We start from the raw sequence: 16,428 nt of genomic DNA on the forward strand, positions 1-16,428 counted from the left end.
AACCACTGCAACATGCCTCGAAATTAATTTGTATTTAAAATATATTAGTTTTGTGTGTGTCTATGTCCAGTGTTGTTTTGTATGTACTGTAATACACTATGGCCATCTGCTGGAGAAGCTCCGTACTGCACTCTGAGACCAGGACAATTGGTGTTATAGACAGGATTAGGAGGGTTACTTTAAAAAATGTATTCTGACACAGTAAAATGACCTGTTAAAAATGTAGTCAGTAATCTAAGTATCACAATTTTAAAGTAAATTGATTACTTTCCCTTACTTTTGGATTACCTCAACAACAAATATGCAAAAAAGAGTAGAAATATCAATAATAAGTATTAATGCAGGTGTATTTTATAAAACAACAGAACAATGTGACCTTGGAAAAGAAAATGGAAACTGAGATTTTTTGTATTAAAAATGTTTCCTCTGTATTTTAAAACTGTAATCCTGTTAAATAATCGCAATTTTTACTAAATGTAACTGTAATCTGATTACATCTTTTTGTCTGTATTGGATTACCTTTTTTGGTATCCTTAGCTACATGTAATCCGTTACTCCCCAGGCCTGGTTATAGACATTCTTTCTGTTTCACCGTATCCTAACGGTAGCCCAAAGAGTTTTGGAATTAGAGTCCGTTTATAACTTTAAAAATGTGGCGTGCAGGTTTCCTATGACTGAACCATCATTGTCCAGAGTGATGAAGCCAACTATGACCAACTTCTATCAGCTCCAATCACAGAAGAGGTAGTTTACAGAAGATGTTGACTCATGCTCTCTTTAATTCAGTTCATTTCTGGAATATAGTTCAATAATTTAAAGGCCCAGTGTGTAACCTTGAGGATGATCTATTGCTAGAAAAATAATATAATATACATTGGTATGTTTTCATTAGTGTATAATCACCCACCTGAATGTAGGAATTTAAACCACTGGTACACGACCTAGTGGTCCTGACCCCCCACTAGGGGTCGCCAAAGCTTTGCAGAGGGTCGCGAGTCTTCTTGATTTTAAGGGGTGTAAGAAAACTTTTTGTAAAAATATACATTCCTTCTGTATATGTTATTCATTTCTGTGAAGAAAACTAATGACACTGTTATTTTTATAGTTTAAATTATTATTTATGATGTAACATTTTTTTTTTTTAAATCTCACAGGATAAGGGCACGGTGACGATCTGAACACAAGCTATATTCACAGAGCCTTCACTCTCTAATAAACAGCCTCATCCTACATTAGAAAAGTACGTTGTTAAAACAACCAAAGAGCTGATAGAACAATGAGAAGAAATCAGAGAATATAATAATATCATTTAGTCTGGTAGTTGTGGAGTTCACACATCTCATAATTAAGTTAAAAAAATCTCCTTAATGGTATTTAATTCACTTATCCAACAGTATCTGACATGTTGTGCCACAATACAGAACACATTCCTCAATGATTTGGAAAGAAATACAATTTAAAGCCACAGTGTTGGACGAATTGGCTCTTGAAGACAGACTTTTTTTTGCAGTGGAGGTGGACAGTAAGTAGTTGGCAGTGAGGGATATTGTGGAGATTAACAGAAGGGGGGAGGGGGGAGAGAGAGAGAGAGAGAGAGAGAGAGAGAGAGAGAGGGATGGAGTTATGTGCAAGGACTTCTCATCAGTCAGTCAGCGGTGGTGGATTTGTCTAAAGGACATTTGGATGCAAAACAATAAAACAGAATAAAAGCCAAAGAACCGAGGGACTGACTAAACAGGGTAAGTCGTGCTGTTTTCACTTTGAATTATAATTAATTTCAGAGTTATTAGTTCATTTGTAAATTCATGCTAAATAGTTGTTTTAAAATAGTTTATTCCAGACAGTCAAAACACTTGAGATATTCAATTTACAGTGAATGGAAACAGAAAAGCCAGCTAACCTTTCCAGCTGTCTCCAGCTTGTTAACCATTTGATAAACTACAAACAACAACAACAACAACAACAACAACAAAATGTTTGGCGCTTTTACTTAAAAATTATCATGAAACTTGTCAGCAATAATCTTCTGTAGATCCATTAATGTCTAACTTCAGCTGCAGTGTGTTTGCCTCACTCTGTCTTTCGCCGTGTATTTTAGTTGTGCTGTAAGTCTGTTAATAAGCAGCTATGGTCACAGGAAAGTTAATGTTAATTTATTGGATTTACACTTTATTGCTTATTTCTATGGTGCTCTTTATCTTTTAATGACTGCATTTCACCAGGAAGGTTCCTGCATGAAAGAAACATTTGATTTTACTCATAGTGGAGGATACTTTACAAAACTGGGAAAGATTAGTTTAAGTGGATTATAGGAGGCTAATGCTCGTCTATTTGCAGAGTGTTCATGTGCAATCGCTTGCAATACACCTCCACAATACCTGTTCACCTCAACAGGCTGAATGAAGTTTCTGACATTGTAATTATATTATAACCCTTTAAATCCTGTAACTTGATGATGGGAGGATGAGTAGGATGAATGGACCCTGGGTGCTTGTTTTCATCTTGCACACAGGCTACTGCAGACAGAGTTTCTAAGCTAATCTACAGCAAACTGTAGGACCCGTATCTTAACTGCAGTAGAGCTTTGACGGTCCGCCTGAACCCGATTGGACCCGACATAACCCGTTGGATTCTGGCCCAAAACTGCAGTCGTTTGTCAGGCTTGGGTGGAAAGAATTATGTTTTTAATTTTTTTTTTTTGTAATAGAACTGTAATCAACTGTTTTATTTATTTGTTTTCATAAAAAGATGTACTATATTATATGCACAATGTAGTTTCATTTAGGTTGTAATAAATTATTTAAAATTATCCTAATTTCTGAGGACACCACAGGTCAAGTCATGCTGCCAGATATAGGGATTATAAAAGCAGTATTACAGTATCTATAGAAACATAAAGAATGAATGGCACAGTAATGTGATGCTCAACTTAGCCTTATCTAACTAAAAGAAGTTTAAAATGAGCAAATACTGTCAAGGCTTCTGTGGGAACTCAACAAAAAAACATATTATACTTTTAATTCATGTCAACCTTTTAAACTTTTCTAATGTTGAAAGTGCAAAGAAATTACAGCTTTTATTGAAACTTACTGAAACTTTGTTTTATATCGGTAGATCAATACCACTCTCTGGGCGGCAGTAGTTCAGTGTGTAGGGACTTGGCTTGGGAACCGGAGGGTTCCCACAGACCACAATATGGAGTGTGGACTGGTAGCTGGAGAGGCGCCAGTTTCACCTCCTGTGCACTGCCGAGGTGCCCTTGAGCATTGCAACCCCTATCACTCCACCATCTCTCTCCCTGTTTGCATGTCCACAAGTGCATGAAAGTGTGTATTTCAGCCTGTGTGTGTGTGTGTATATAAAACAAAAAAGAGTTAATAGAACAATTTCCCCTAGAGGATTAATAAAGTATATCTTCTTCTTCTTTTCTTCTACAGCCAGCAGCTGATTAGATTAGCTTAGCTTAGCACAAATAGTAGAAACAGGGGGAAACAGCTAGCCTGTCTCTGTCCAAAAGGTGACAAAATTAAACAAAACACTGACATCACTTCTAGGCCCGGCACAGTTACTTTCTGGAGTCTCTGGAGGCTAGTTGCCTGGCAACTGCTCGGAGCCCAGACTTAAGTCCTGCACATAACCCACCATAAAAGGTGAATTGTGTTACCTTTTACTACCTTTACCTTTCCACACAGCCAGGCTGGCAGTTTCCCCTTTCAACTATTGTGCTAAACTAAGCTAAGCTCGTTCTAGCTTCATATTTACCATGAGTGGTATCTCCTCATCTAACTCTTGACAAGAAAGCAAATAAATGCATTTCCCCAAAATATCAAACTATTTCTTTAACTCTATATCAAATTAGCATTATCTGAAAGAAGTTCATAATGAACGTGATAATGATAATAATGATAATAACGTTTTTTAACACAAAACCTCTAATACACAAAATGAGGCTAAAAGCACTTTACAAATGAATGAAAAAGAGTAAACCATTTAAACCATATATTAAATGTCCATTGTGTAGGATTTAGTACTATCTAGTGGTGTAGTAGCAGATTGCAACTCACTTGTTTTACCCTCCCTTTTCAAGTGTGAGGGGTGTGGGGGGGAAGCTATGGTGGTGGTGAAACAGGCAAAATAGACCTACCTAGAGCCAGGGGTTTACTATGTCTCTACTCCAAGAAGACAAAAAACAACTTTATTGTGATTGTTGTATTGCTCCTTTTCTCTGGCATGTTGCTTGGATTTGATACTTTAAGCAGTCAACAAATGCCAAAGTCACTGATGTGTGCATGTCAATACCTACAGTAGCCAGTCAGAGTGTGACAGACGCCTAATGGAGCCTCGGGTTCAGTTCAGAGCGGTGAGCTTTTAGACCAACAAAATCCCACCGCAATCTGTCTGCATGCAGATCAGAGCCCATTTTCATATACGTACAAAAAATGTATTCTGTAGTACTGGAGTCTGGTCTCAGACTGTCTCGGACTTGGCCAGTGGTCTTGAGTCCAGCAATATGTTTTTCCCCCTTCAAAACAAAACCATTGATGAAGCATACCTGTTAAACAATTTTGTATTTTAATTAAAAATCCATCTAGAGCGAGCACTGACACTGGTTGCCTGGTAACCATGGTTACCATCAATGTCACTTGCAATCATATGTCTGGCTGCCAAAACTCATTTCATTGGCAATGGCAAAAGCATTCTTTTTTTCTGTCCCGGTCATGACTCTGTGACTCATTTGAACTCTTTGGACTTGGTCTTGACTAATCATTAAAAATGACCAAATTGTAACTAATTCTTCTATAAAGCCCACTGTAACTTATATCTTTTATATATATATATATATGTGTGTTCTTAATATATGTTGTTTGTATATCTGGAGTTGTAGCGAAAAAAAATTCCCCCTGGGATTATTAAAGTATTTCTGATTCTGATTCTGATTAGATTATTATTACTGGTTCTAGAGTTAAAAAGCACCAAGATCTAAACAGTGGATGGTAGAAATGTGGCTTCAGACTGGATAAACAGTCAATGTATGACAGCTTCTGGCAGACAAGCACAGTGCTGACGCAGGCACAAAGGGGATTTGCATTGACAGGCGACCGGTGAAACACAGCCTTACCTGAATAAAATGACAGATTTCTCTGAGTTTGAACATTGTTGGAAACATTTGGGATAATGGAAGTACACAACTCAACTACATATAGAACATAAGAACGTAGTTCTAGAGTTTATAGGCATTTTAATGCAGAGATGTTACATATGTTGATGTTTATAGCTTTAAATCAAGTTAGTAAAATTGCACTAACTGAATACATTTGAACCACCTTTGCTTTGTTGGAAGGGTTAGAATTAAATTCTTTCTTTTGTGTACTGACTCCCTCACAGATCTTTTCAGTTTTCTTTATCTTTTTTATATAATGTGGTGATTGGTAATTTTCATAAAGACCGTTTTCTCTCAGCTTTTGGTGCCATTACACAACAGCGTTGGTGGTTGACTTGCGGCTTATTGTTCATGAGTTTTTTTATTACATTGTTCTTATTAATATAAAATGCTGTTGTCCTATTTTGAAAAATCCTGTCTCTTTTGACGAGACTTCTATATGTGCTTTTGTCTGCATTAGTTGTTAATCACTTTATACATTTGATTTTTAGAACTTAAATATCAGTCTAACTTAGCTTCAAACCAGCTTGTAATTTTTGCTTTCCTAAACTTAAATTTCTCCTTCCTGCTGTCTCTGGACTCAGACATGTATTTCTACATCAACCTGGCCAGGTTTTTGACTGATGCAAGTTTTTGGCAGCAGTCCAGCCTAAATCTGATTCAACCCAGGGTAACAACTGTGGTCATCATCCTGATTTGGGGGTGTTTTGAACTTGAACTAAAATGTCATTATGCAACATACAGAGTCCTGGCAGACACACAGCAGAATGATACAGCATTCTGTGCTTTTATCTAAAGTGCTTACGCTAATATTGGACATTTATTTGATATCAATTATTCATTCAATTTAATTGACCTCTGATATGATTGAGGTCCCATTCTTTTCTATTTTAATTCATTTAATTGTAAATTATTTGTTAGGCTTTTGTGCTCAGGCAGTTCTGGGTGGACAGCAGTGGATATTTGTAACCACTGGCCACAAAAAATGAAAAATGTTTACCAACTGAATGAATGAAAACCCACGAACCAAACACTGGCAGTAGATTTTTAAAGTTTGAGTTTTTTGTGTGCTCCATGGCCACCGTAGGTTCTTCTTTGCGCTTGGAAGGGGAAGGTGAAGGGATCTACTACTAAATCCTACACACTGGTCCTCTAACAGTTCATCACCGAGGACAATGTCAGTGTGTTATGACAGATAATGTGTTCCTCTGGCTCCTCCTAGTGCTCCTAATGGCATTTGAAAGGAGGTTAGCTTAGCTTAGCAATAAGACAGGAAACAGGAGGAAACAGATATCCTGGTTCTGTCCAAAGGAAACACAATCTGGCCACCAGCACCACTAAAGCTGACTAATCAATATGTGATATCTCAATCCTATAATCTGTGCTGATGTATAAAATGATCATTTGCCATGTAACAGTGGGTTATGTGCCAGAATGTTTCATGGCTCTGAGCAGGGGAACTAGCAAAAGACTACAGGCCAAGTAATGTTTGATTTTGTTACCTTTGACAGACCCAGGCTAGTTGTTTCCCCCCATTGCCAGTCTTTGTGTTAAGCTAAGCTAAGCTAAGCTGCTGGCCTTAGCTTCATATTTACCATACGGACATGAGACCAGCATCAACCTAAAGTGAATAAGCATACCTGAACTGTTGCTTTAATGCTTTTTATTTAGTTGGAGGTCAAAGCCAGTGGTGTATTAACAGATCTATCTATTTTACACACACACACACACACACACACACACACACACACACACACACACACACACACACAGATACACACACACGCACGCACACACACACGCACACACACACACACACACACACACACACACACACACACACACACACAAGATACACACACAAACAGAGGTCTCCCTCTCTAATCCTCTGCTTATGCAATCCGGTGAGATGAAAGGGTTAATGTAACATAGCTTGCTACCTAAATCAGATCTCATTATGGAAATATGATGTGTATGTTTATCTGTGTGTGTATGTCTCTGTTTCAGCTGTCATGGGGGGGGGAAGAGAGATGATGGTCGGATGGATTGAGAAAGGGGAGGAGACCCAGAGAGGCAAACTGTCCTTAATTTGTTTAAGCCGAGGGATTTTTGGATTACCTTTAGCAATTAATCTTGTTACATCGCGCAGCGACAGAGGGATGTCTGCCGTGGGTGGGGCCTATGCATGTGTGTTTAAATGTCAGTGTGTGTGAGTACACACCTGACAGGGTGAAATCCTTACAGGCACAAAACATAATATATTTTATTCTTATTTTATTGCTTTGTTTCATGGCCACAGGCAGAGATAGGTAAACCCAGCTTTCTATTTGTACTTAATACACCTTTTAAGCCTGATGTATTACTTGATAAATTAACTGAATGCCTCATTAAAGGATTACACTGATATTAACTCTTTGAACATGGGGTTTGGAAATAGAACAAAGCAGGAATTCATGATTTTAATAAATTAATTACCCGTTTTGTTCAGATGTATTAGGATAATTTGCTCAATACATCTTTTTCCCAGAAGACAAGTGTAAATAATAAAATGGCTGAATTCCATTTAGCTGCTTCAGTTTCAGGGTTCTTGGTATTGTTCACGCTGGTTCACTGTCACTCCGCCCGGGCTCCTCTCGCTGCATGTTGAAGTATCCTTGAGCAAGACACTGAACCCCAAATTGCTCCCGATGTGCATCGGTGTGTGAATGTGTATGAATGATTAGTTTCCGTTCTGGTGAGCAGTTGGCACCTTGCATGGCAGCCACTGCCATCAGTGTAAGAATGTGTGTGAATGGGGTGTGTGTGACCTGTAGGGTACAGCGCACTGAGTGGTCGAAAGACTAGAAGGGCACTATATAAGTACAGTCCATTTACCATTTACAGTCACAAAAATAAACCAAATGCTGAGATATAGGCCTACTGTGTATGTTTTTTAAATTTTCTTACACCTCTTAAAATCAAGAAGATCTTGCGACCCCCCCATTAATCTTTGGTGACCCCTAGTGGGGGTCTCGAACCCCAGGTTGGAGGCTAAAGTATTTACTTTCTTCATTATACTTACACTACTACAGTTCAAAGGAAATATACAGTTATTAATAATTACTCTGCAGTTTGACAGTTTTCGTGCACAATATATGATTAGCTAACCAAATTTTGTTACAGATTAAAATACCCAACAGTATATAAAGCAGTTAAAATTATCCACCTCAACTAGTGGAAACATTTAAACGTTGCCTAAACTTTAAATTTTGAATGCAATTTTTACATTGTAGTATTGCTATTTTTTTTTACTAAAGGAAAGCATGATTCTGCTTTTTTTCAGGAAAACCGCGATAAAATAAAAGCTTGAAACTAAATATAAAAACTTGTTTTTGACGAGGATAGTCTGTTAGTCTAGAGTGAATAAATGATGAGAGGCAGAGGAGTGAGACGAGTGAGAGAGGATTAAAGGGATTACAGCCAGGTGAAAGGTCAAACAGGATGGAGTTTAAAAGAAGACGACACACATGAGGAGAGAATGAATGTGTTGTTAGCTCCATGTAGATACATACATTACAAAGTCGCTGACTGTTTCCTGTCTGTTCTCCTTTGATTTCACACAGCAGCCATGCGATTGGTCAGCGTGGCGGGGTCGCGGCTCCGCAGGGCGGCTGAGGAGGAAGAGAGAGAGAAGGAGCCCCCACCTCACCAACCCCCCTCACACCACTCCAACCACCAGTTCGCCAGCATGAAGAACAAATTCTTCAATGAGCTCACGCACCTGCCAAGTGAGCACACACACACACACACACACACACACACACACACACACACACACACATTTGATGTAAAATCTACTGAAAATACCTTAAGACAATGCAAACACTTAAGCTCCTAGCTGTTCATACACATGTGCATACTTCAAATTAAGTTGAATTTGGTGTGCTCTCAAAGACTAAATTATTGAAGCATTGTACAAACAAACAGTCATGACTCAACAAGCATAATGTGCATTCATTTCCTTTCAGAAATATGAAATAAATATGAGGCCCAACGTACTTGTGTGTATTTTCAGTGTTGCTATAGGCTATCAAAAACTGAAGCCAGTTCAGCAGATAAAAATCTGCATTCAGAGACACACACAAACTAATGAGAATCAGTCTAACATACATGCCATCATCTAACCATCCTGTCATCTCATTTGCAAATATCACGTTTCATTTCTTTATTGTCTTCTCTCATTTCTTCATGTGATCACTCTGCTCTGCTCTTCAAGATCATAAACTCAAGAGTAAGTCCATCTCTTGTCTCGTGCCATTCTGTTTTTCCAGTTTCAGAGAATATGCAGTGAGTCTCTTTATTATCGGTTGAGGTTTCTTTATACATGTTCAACAAGAGTTATTGTAGGGGAGTGTAGTATTGTAGAAGTATTATGGAGATACCCTTCATTGGCTTTTAAAAAAGTCTTTGTTTGGGCTTATTTGCCAAATGTACGGAAGCCCACTTCTGCTGAGAAAAGACAAAAATTGATGAAAAGATAGGAATGACAAAATAACAATAATATAATAGATAATACATTGAAATTTTAACAAATCCCTATCTAGCATAATCCAATAGTCTTTGACGTCAGATGTTTTTCTCCTCCAACAGTGGAGCACCAATTGTTCGCGACTATAATAGATATTTTTATAATAACGATATATCAAAATGTCAAAGGTTTCAACCAATATTATGACATTCACCTGTCAATCAATCTCTATCTTTTAGCAATACAACGGCATTAGTTAGAAAGTTAGCAACAGTATGGATTTCTACTGTAGCACAGTGTGAAACTGTATCATATTCTATGGAGAGAGTATTATCAGGTTTTCTCTCTGACGTCCTCCGGCTGCTTTGTCTTATCTCTGCTAACTGCTAATGTAGCTCTAACCATTAGTGTGCAACCGAACGGGGCTCAGCTGCCTCCCATTGAACACAACCTCAGAGATAGACAGAGGCCAATGTTTCAACAGCAGTACTGATGTGGTTTATGGAGTGTACAGATGGACGTGTTGCTAAAAGTAGTTAAGTTCTGCCAACAGTGATGTTAGATGCTGTTAGCTAACTAGCTTGTGCAGCTAACGATAGCTGACTTAGCCCCAGGTTGTCTGGAGACAAACCTGGCACAAAAAAAAAACAGGGATAACTGTCTGAAATGTCATATTAATAATTTCAGTCTGGACCAAAGTGGTGGCCAACCAGCAGACAGATCCATCCATATAACCACAATGTTATGGTGAAAAAGCCTCAAACGTATTTACAACCATAGAAGGTTACATGACACCAATCTTACACTTTTCAGGAAGTGCTTTTCCAAAATGCCTCACAAGTCTAGCTGACCTCAGTAGGAATTAAACCCCTCACCCAGGCTGTGTCACCGCTGTTTCCTATCAGACTACAAAGCACCAATATGCCTCTCCTCTACCTCTCCCCCTTTGTCCAGTGCCCATGTGGGCCGTAGGAGCCATTGTGGTCGTGGTCCTTGCCCTCATCGCCTGCCTGGGATTCTGCATTTACAAGAAGTGCTTCAATAAGGGCAAGAAGCCCAAGAAGGTCCGTGAGAGGAAGGGAGGACGAGGGCGCAGGAAGAAGGACAAGGATGGAGAGGAAGGAGATGACAAAAAAGTAAGAAAAGATGAGGTAGAGGGGTTCTGTCCCGTGTATTCCTGACTTGGCATATGGTAATTCTGTTACTTTTGTCAAAAATACACATTTTCCCAAGTTAGAAGAGTTTATGGATTTGTTTGTCTGGTCGCCAGATGGAGTGAGCAACAGCAAGAGCTGCATTGTTGTTGCAGATGTTTGGCTTTTATCCAGGTTGAGACTAGTAATGAATGATAGACTCATGTGCCCTTGTGATTGGACACAGGCTTATGGCAAAAAGTATCACTGTGGATATATAGATTCTTACATAGAACTAAAAATCCATATATCCTGTATATTCATAGGTATGTTTTCAATAGTGTACAACCATGTGAAAATAAGAATAATTGTGTTTTTGTTATGTTTTTTCCACCATAAAAATTTCGACACTGTTGGACAGACAAAGGACGTCCCGGAGGGGCTGCGAGCCGAGCTGCTGCTAACGTTAGCTCAGCTTGTTTCTCTGATAACTTAAGATCAAGATGTCCGATGACTAAAATCCTTCATCCGGTTCAAAGAGTTAGAGTTTAAAAGCACCAAGATCTAAACAGTGGATGGTAAAAATGTTGCTTCAAACTGGATAAACAGTCAATGTATGACAGCTTCTGGCAGACAACCACAATGCTGATGCAGGCATAAAGGGGATATGATGCAATTGACAGGCGACCAGTGAAACACAGTGTTACCTGAATAAAATGACAGATTTCTCTTGGTTTGAAAATTGATCATCAACATGATTGCAGTGTTTTGCAGAAACTGCAGCAAATCTCAGGAGCTTGAATAAGAAATGTGTAAACTTAATGACATTGTTTGTTAACTGCTAACCATGCTGTGTGTCTTCCAGGATGGAGAAGAAGGAGATAAAGAGGAGGAGAAAGAGAACTTTGGCAAACTGGAGTTCACATTGGACTACAACTTTACTGATAACCAGGTATACACACATGCATTTTGCAAGCATTAACACAAATATCCAACCTCCCAAAAAACATCAATAATAGGATGACCTTTTTATTCTGCAAAGCTAGCACCACTTCAGGATTTGGGACCCTACAGTTAAACTTATCTCCCCCTTCTCTCCAGCTGATAGTCGGCATCCTCCAGGCACAGGACCTTGCAGCCATGGACATGGGTGGCACCTCGGATCCCTATGTCAAAGTCTACATGCTGCCGGACAAGAAGAAGAAGTTTGAGACCAAAGTCCAGCGAAAGAACCTCTGTCCCGTCTTCAATGAGACCTTCACCTTTAAGGTCTATACATTGACACTGGGGACATCCAGGCCACGCTGAACATTGAACATTAAAATTAAATAGTTTTGATCATATTATTCAGTGTGAATGTCAACTCTAAAGCATTTTAGAGTTAACCTTCTTTTACGTACCTTTCTAGATACCATATAGTGAGCTGGGTGGTCAGACTCTGGTGCTACAGGTGTTTGACTTTGACCGTTTTGGTAAACACGACGTCATCGGTGAGATCAAGATCCCCATGAACTCAATAGACCTTGGACAGCCAATACACGAATGGAAGGATCTGGTTGGAGGAGAGAAAGAGGAGGTACATGATTCTTTTTTTTCATCATCCAGTGAAACATACATTGAATGTAACAGTCATTACAACAACATGTGCAATATGACAACTCCTCTATGTATATGTTTTGTCCCTGACAGCAAGAGAAGCTGGGTGATATCTGTATTTCCCTTCGTTACGTCCCCACGGCCGGTAAGCTAACAGTTAACATCATGGAAGCCAAGAATCTGAAGAAGATGGACGTCGGAGGACTGTCAGGTAAGACAGATAGATAAATTACTGTGTCGTCAGCATAATAATGAACAGAGCTGTTAGTAACTAGATCATTTATGTATAATATAAAAAACACCACTGTAAGATAACTGTGAAACCAGTTACATGCATTTGTGTCACAACCAATTGATCTAAGGTAAACATTTGCATGCATGCTTATTCTGAAGAGTGGGACTGACAGTGGATTGCAGTTATGGTTTTTAATGCTGGCTCCTCCGATCCACTTTCTGATACCCTGCCTCCCTCTCAGATCCATTTGTTAAGGTGGTGCTGCAGCACAACGGGAAGCGACTCAAGAAGAAGAAGACATCAGTCAAACAAAACACTCTGAATCCTTACTTCAATGAAAGCTTTAGTTTCGAGATCCCCTTCTCCCAGATCCAGGTTCGTATACTTTAAGCATTAAGTTTACATTTAGTAAAATATTTAAACTTAAGTGCCATTCTTTTATGGCTGCATCATTAGACAAGTTAGCTGCGAGGCTCTAGGAATGGCAATGTCTGCTGGATGTTCCGCCACTTTGGTCCACACTAATATCTTGAAACAACCTACTCTCACTCCCAACTCATCAAATGCGGCCATTTAACACTATGACACTCCTCATTTCTGGATAATGTTTTGATCAAGGTTAGGTGACATAGTGTAAAGAACAAGAAAGTATGGAGGAGATTGGTGTGTAATAATATTTTGGTGCAAAGTTTGTCCAGCAGTGTGCACTTTAAATGTAAAGAATATTTAAGTGAAACATTCTTTAATAAAGTTATTTGGTTCAGAAAGCACCCTTATGAAATCGGTGCAATATGCACAAAAGTTCTATCATTTTTTCAGCTCAATAAACTCATTATATCAGTATCCATATTGCTAATCAGTGAATTTTTCCCTTCTATGATCGGTATTGGTCTCAAATATTCCATATTGGCTGAGCTCCAGTTTATATCTTAAATTATATTAAATGTTAGCACACTGACACAGTAAACCAAGACAATAAACATAGTAAACTATATACCTGCTAAACATCTGCATGTTAGCATTTCACCTCTGTTTACTAGTACAGCATCACATATCTGCTAACATGTCTGTAGACTCTTCTCTTTTTTTGCCATAGTTTTGTCACATATTCAGTATCAAAAATCCTTGTCCATTGATTTTAATTTATCTTGACTAAAATTCAAAATTATATTTTGCATATTTGTACCTGTTTGTTACAGCTGCTGATGAAAAAGTCAAAGAGATGTATGAGTGCTGCTTTCAGGGATTTGGGAATTTCTCTTTTAGTATCTTTTATTACCCTTACTGCCTCCCTCAAGTTGAATGCCTTACTGAAGCATATATTGAAGTTAGTTGCTTAGAAATGCATGACTTTTACCCCCAAAACCTCCAGAACAGTATCAAAGACTGTTTCCATTTTCCTTCAACCTAACTGTAACTCCTCCTCCTCCTCCTCCTCTGCTGTCTCCACGTACAGAAAATCCAGGTGCTGATTACTGTGTATGACTACGACAAGCTGGGCAGCAACGACCCCATCGGCAAGTGCTGGATTGGATATGGCGCCTCAGGAGTCGGACTGCGCCACTGGTCAGACATGCTGGCCAATCCCAGGCGTCCAGTGGCGCAGTGGCACACGCTGCTTACGGAGGAGGAGGTGGATGCTGCTCTAAAGGCCCCCATCCGCTAAACACACTCACAGACATGTATATATGCACCATACATGTCATGTACACCATCATCGGCATAGTGTGTGCATTCTTCCATTTGAAACCAAACCATACTACCATCATCGGCATAGTGTGTGCATTCTTCCATTTGAAACCAAACAACTGTAGGTTTTCTAAAATGAATAGTAATCTTTAAAGCTGCAGTAGGTCATTTTTATAACAATCATTTTTTGTCATATTTGCAATAATGATATTTTTTATAAAACTTACCTACTGCAGGTTTAATGTGCGTCAGATTCACACCATCATTCTTTTTGTAATATTTCATGTTGGGTTCTCTTTTTATGACTATATGTGTACTTTATATTGTTTTGAATACATACCATAGAAATGTATGCAAACCCATTATTTGTACTTGCAACACACACTCAAATTTATACCAACCTACAGTATACACAGTGCAGCTAAAGTTGTGTTTGGCACTGGTTCATGCATACTTTAAATTGAAAGGCTACACATTTATGCTGACTCACTATTTAAATGACTCTGGGTAATTTAGCATCATACTTCTATAAAGTTTGGATACTCACAAGAGGCAGATTTAAAAAATGGAGTAATAAAAATTGAAGGCAGACTATGCTGACTTTTAGTCACTAAAAACCCTGTATACTACACCTCCCATAATGCAGCTTGATAGTCTTTAAAAGTATGCGTTTATGCTCCTCCTGTCTGGTGAATGTCTTCATCTTTTAAACTCCCAGTTCCCAACACAGGATTTCTGTAAAATAAAAATACAAATAAAAATGGACGTGTGAAGCCCATTATCAGGGTTGTTTCCTTCAACCACAGAAGACATAATACAACTGTTTTCATTATAGTTCTCCTTATGATGAGTGAACTGAACTTCATGTGTAAAATTGGTTGAGTGCCCCTGTAATTTATTTTCTTGACTACCTTGGTAATTCTGAACCACTGTTTCAGAGCTGGAGTGTTTGTTTCCCTCTTTCCTTACATTCTCCTCTTGTTTACCCGGATAACTCTCTTATCTTCCAAACAGTCTAAACTGGATTTTCCTGTGAAACGTATTGTATTTAGCTGCATGTTTGTACTGATTATTGTGGCTTCTTCTCCTGTGCTTGTGTTTGAATGAGACCCTGATCAGAGTGTCTGCTGGTGAATGTGCATATTAATGTGTGAGTTTGTGTGTGTGAGTTTGTGTGTGTGCGTGTGTGTGTTGTATATCATAAAAAAAATGGAAAGCTGTTTTTGGTTTTACTTTCGATATGTACCATGTGAGTGTAAATAAATAGCTGAATAAATAAAATGTTTCCAAACAACGACAGATGGTTCGGCTGAATGGATAGATTTCTATGCTCGCACATGCTATAATACCCTCATGTGTGTACATGATATGCTTTCATCTGCACACTAGCAGAAAGACCTAGCACGAACACCAGCAGGATCAGTTAAAGCTGCAGTAAGTAATTTTTATAAAAATAACTTTTTGTCATATTTTTTAAAACTTTCCCTATATCCTGACAGTAGAACATGAGACAGATAATCTGAGAAAAAGGTTCCTCCTAGTGGCGAGAAAGATGGAAAGACACCTTTAGTCACACTGTCGGTATTTTACTATCTTGGAATGAGCAATGAACTGTCTTTATCGGCTCTCATTGGGTGTTTTCTTTAAGGTGTGGAGCACTAGGAGGAGCCAGAGGAACCTGATTTTTTCACAGATTATCTATTTCATGTAGCTACTACTGTCAGGATATAGTGAAGTTTAAGTTTTTTTAAAATTTTATTTATTATTTTATTATTTAAGTTACCTAATGCAGCTTTAAATGCACCATTTAGGGTTAAATAAGTATTTCAAAACCTTTTATAAACATAATATTTATGATATATCATGTCAGGGATTATTCCCTATAATACAATCAGTGGAATTGTTACACTACAAGAACTGAACTGTTCACTGTCACTTTCTAGATGTAACTAATCTTTCACCCTGTGATTATTGCTGTAGTTTATCCCAGGAATCCAATTAAAGTATGAATGTGTAGACTTTTTCTGGACAAACTGTGGTCTTCCCATTTCAAAGGCACAGCAGGCCTCACTGATGATTCATATTTCAGTGAGGTCAGTGTGCGTGC

At 38.5% G+C, this 16,428-nt stretch overlaps 1 protein-coding gene across 3 annotated transcripts; it reads left to right on the forward strand.

Moving 5' to 3' along the window:
* Nucleotides 1-1,616: 1,616 nt before the first annotated feature.
* Nucleotides 1,617-15,618, forward strand: syt5a (synaptotagmin Va). 3 transcript variants are annotated; one of them, XM_051386958.1, is made up of 10 exons: nucleotides 1,617-1,739; nucleotides 8,767-8,928; nucleotides 9,417-9,431; nucleotides 10,623-10,804; nucleotides 11,667-11,753; nucleotides 11,903-12,070; nucleotides 12,210-12,377; nucleotides 12,491-12,608; nucleotides 12,874-13,007; nucleotides 14,089-15,618. In XM_051386958.1, the coding sequence occupies exons 2-10, from the start codon at nucleotides 8,769-8,771 to the stop codon at nucleotides 14,296-14,298; spliced, it is 1,242 nt and encodes a 413-aa protein (XP_051242918.1). In that variant the 5' UTR covers nucleotides 1,617-1,739; nucleotides 8,767-8,768; the 3' UTR covers nucleotides 14,299-15,618. The 3 variants fall into 3 exon arrangements, with proteins under 3 accessions (XP_051242918.1, XP_051242920.1, XP_051242917.1); XM_051386957.1 differs by having other exon boundaries at nucleotides 1,618-1,739; nucleotides 8,764-8,928; XM_051386960.1 differs by lacking the exon at nucleotides 9,417-9,431 and having other exon boundaries at nucleotides 8,764-8,928.
* The last annotated feature ends 810 nt before the right edge of the window (nucleotides 15,619-16,428 follow it).

Source organism: Dicentrarchus labrax, unplaced genomic scaffold, assembly GCF_905237075.1.
Source record: "Dicentrarchus labrax unplaced genomic scaffold, dlabrax2021, whole genome shotgun sequence".
In the NCBI taxonomy this organism is placed as follows: Eukaryota; Metazoa; Chordata; class Actinopteri; family Moronidae; genus Dicentrarchus; species Dicentrarchus labrax.

Excerpts from the sequence above, each read along its gene's own strand:
- syt5a (XM_051386958.1), top strand. The coding sequence starts at position 8,769 with ATGCGATTGGTCAGCGTGGCGGGGTCGCGGCTCCGCAGGGCGGCTGAG. Across the intron at positions 11,754-11,902 it reads ACAACTTTACTGATAACCAG|CTGATAGTCGGCATCCTCCA; the intron begins GTATACACACAT and ends CCTTCTCTCCAG. Across the intron at positions 12,378-12,490 it reads TTGGAGGAGAGAAAGAGGAG|CAAGAGAAGCTGGGTGATAT; the intron begins GTACATGATTCT and ends TGTCCCTGACAG.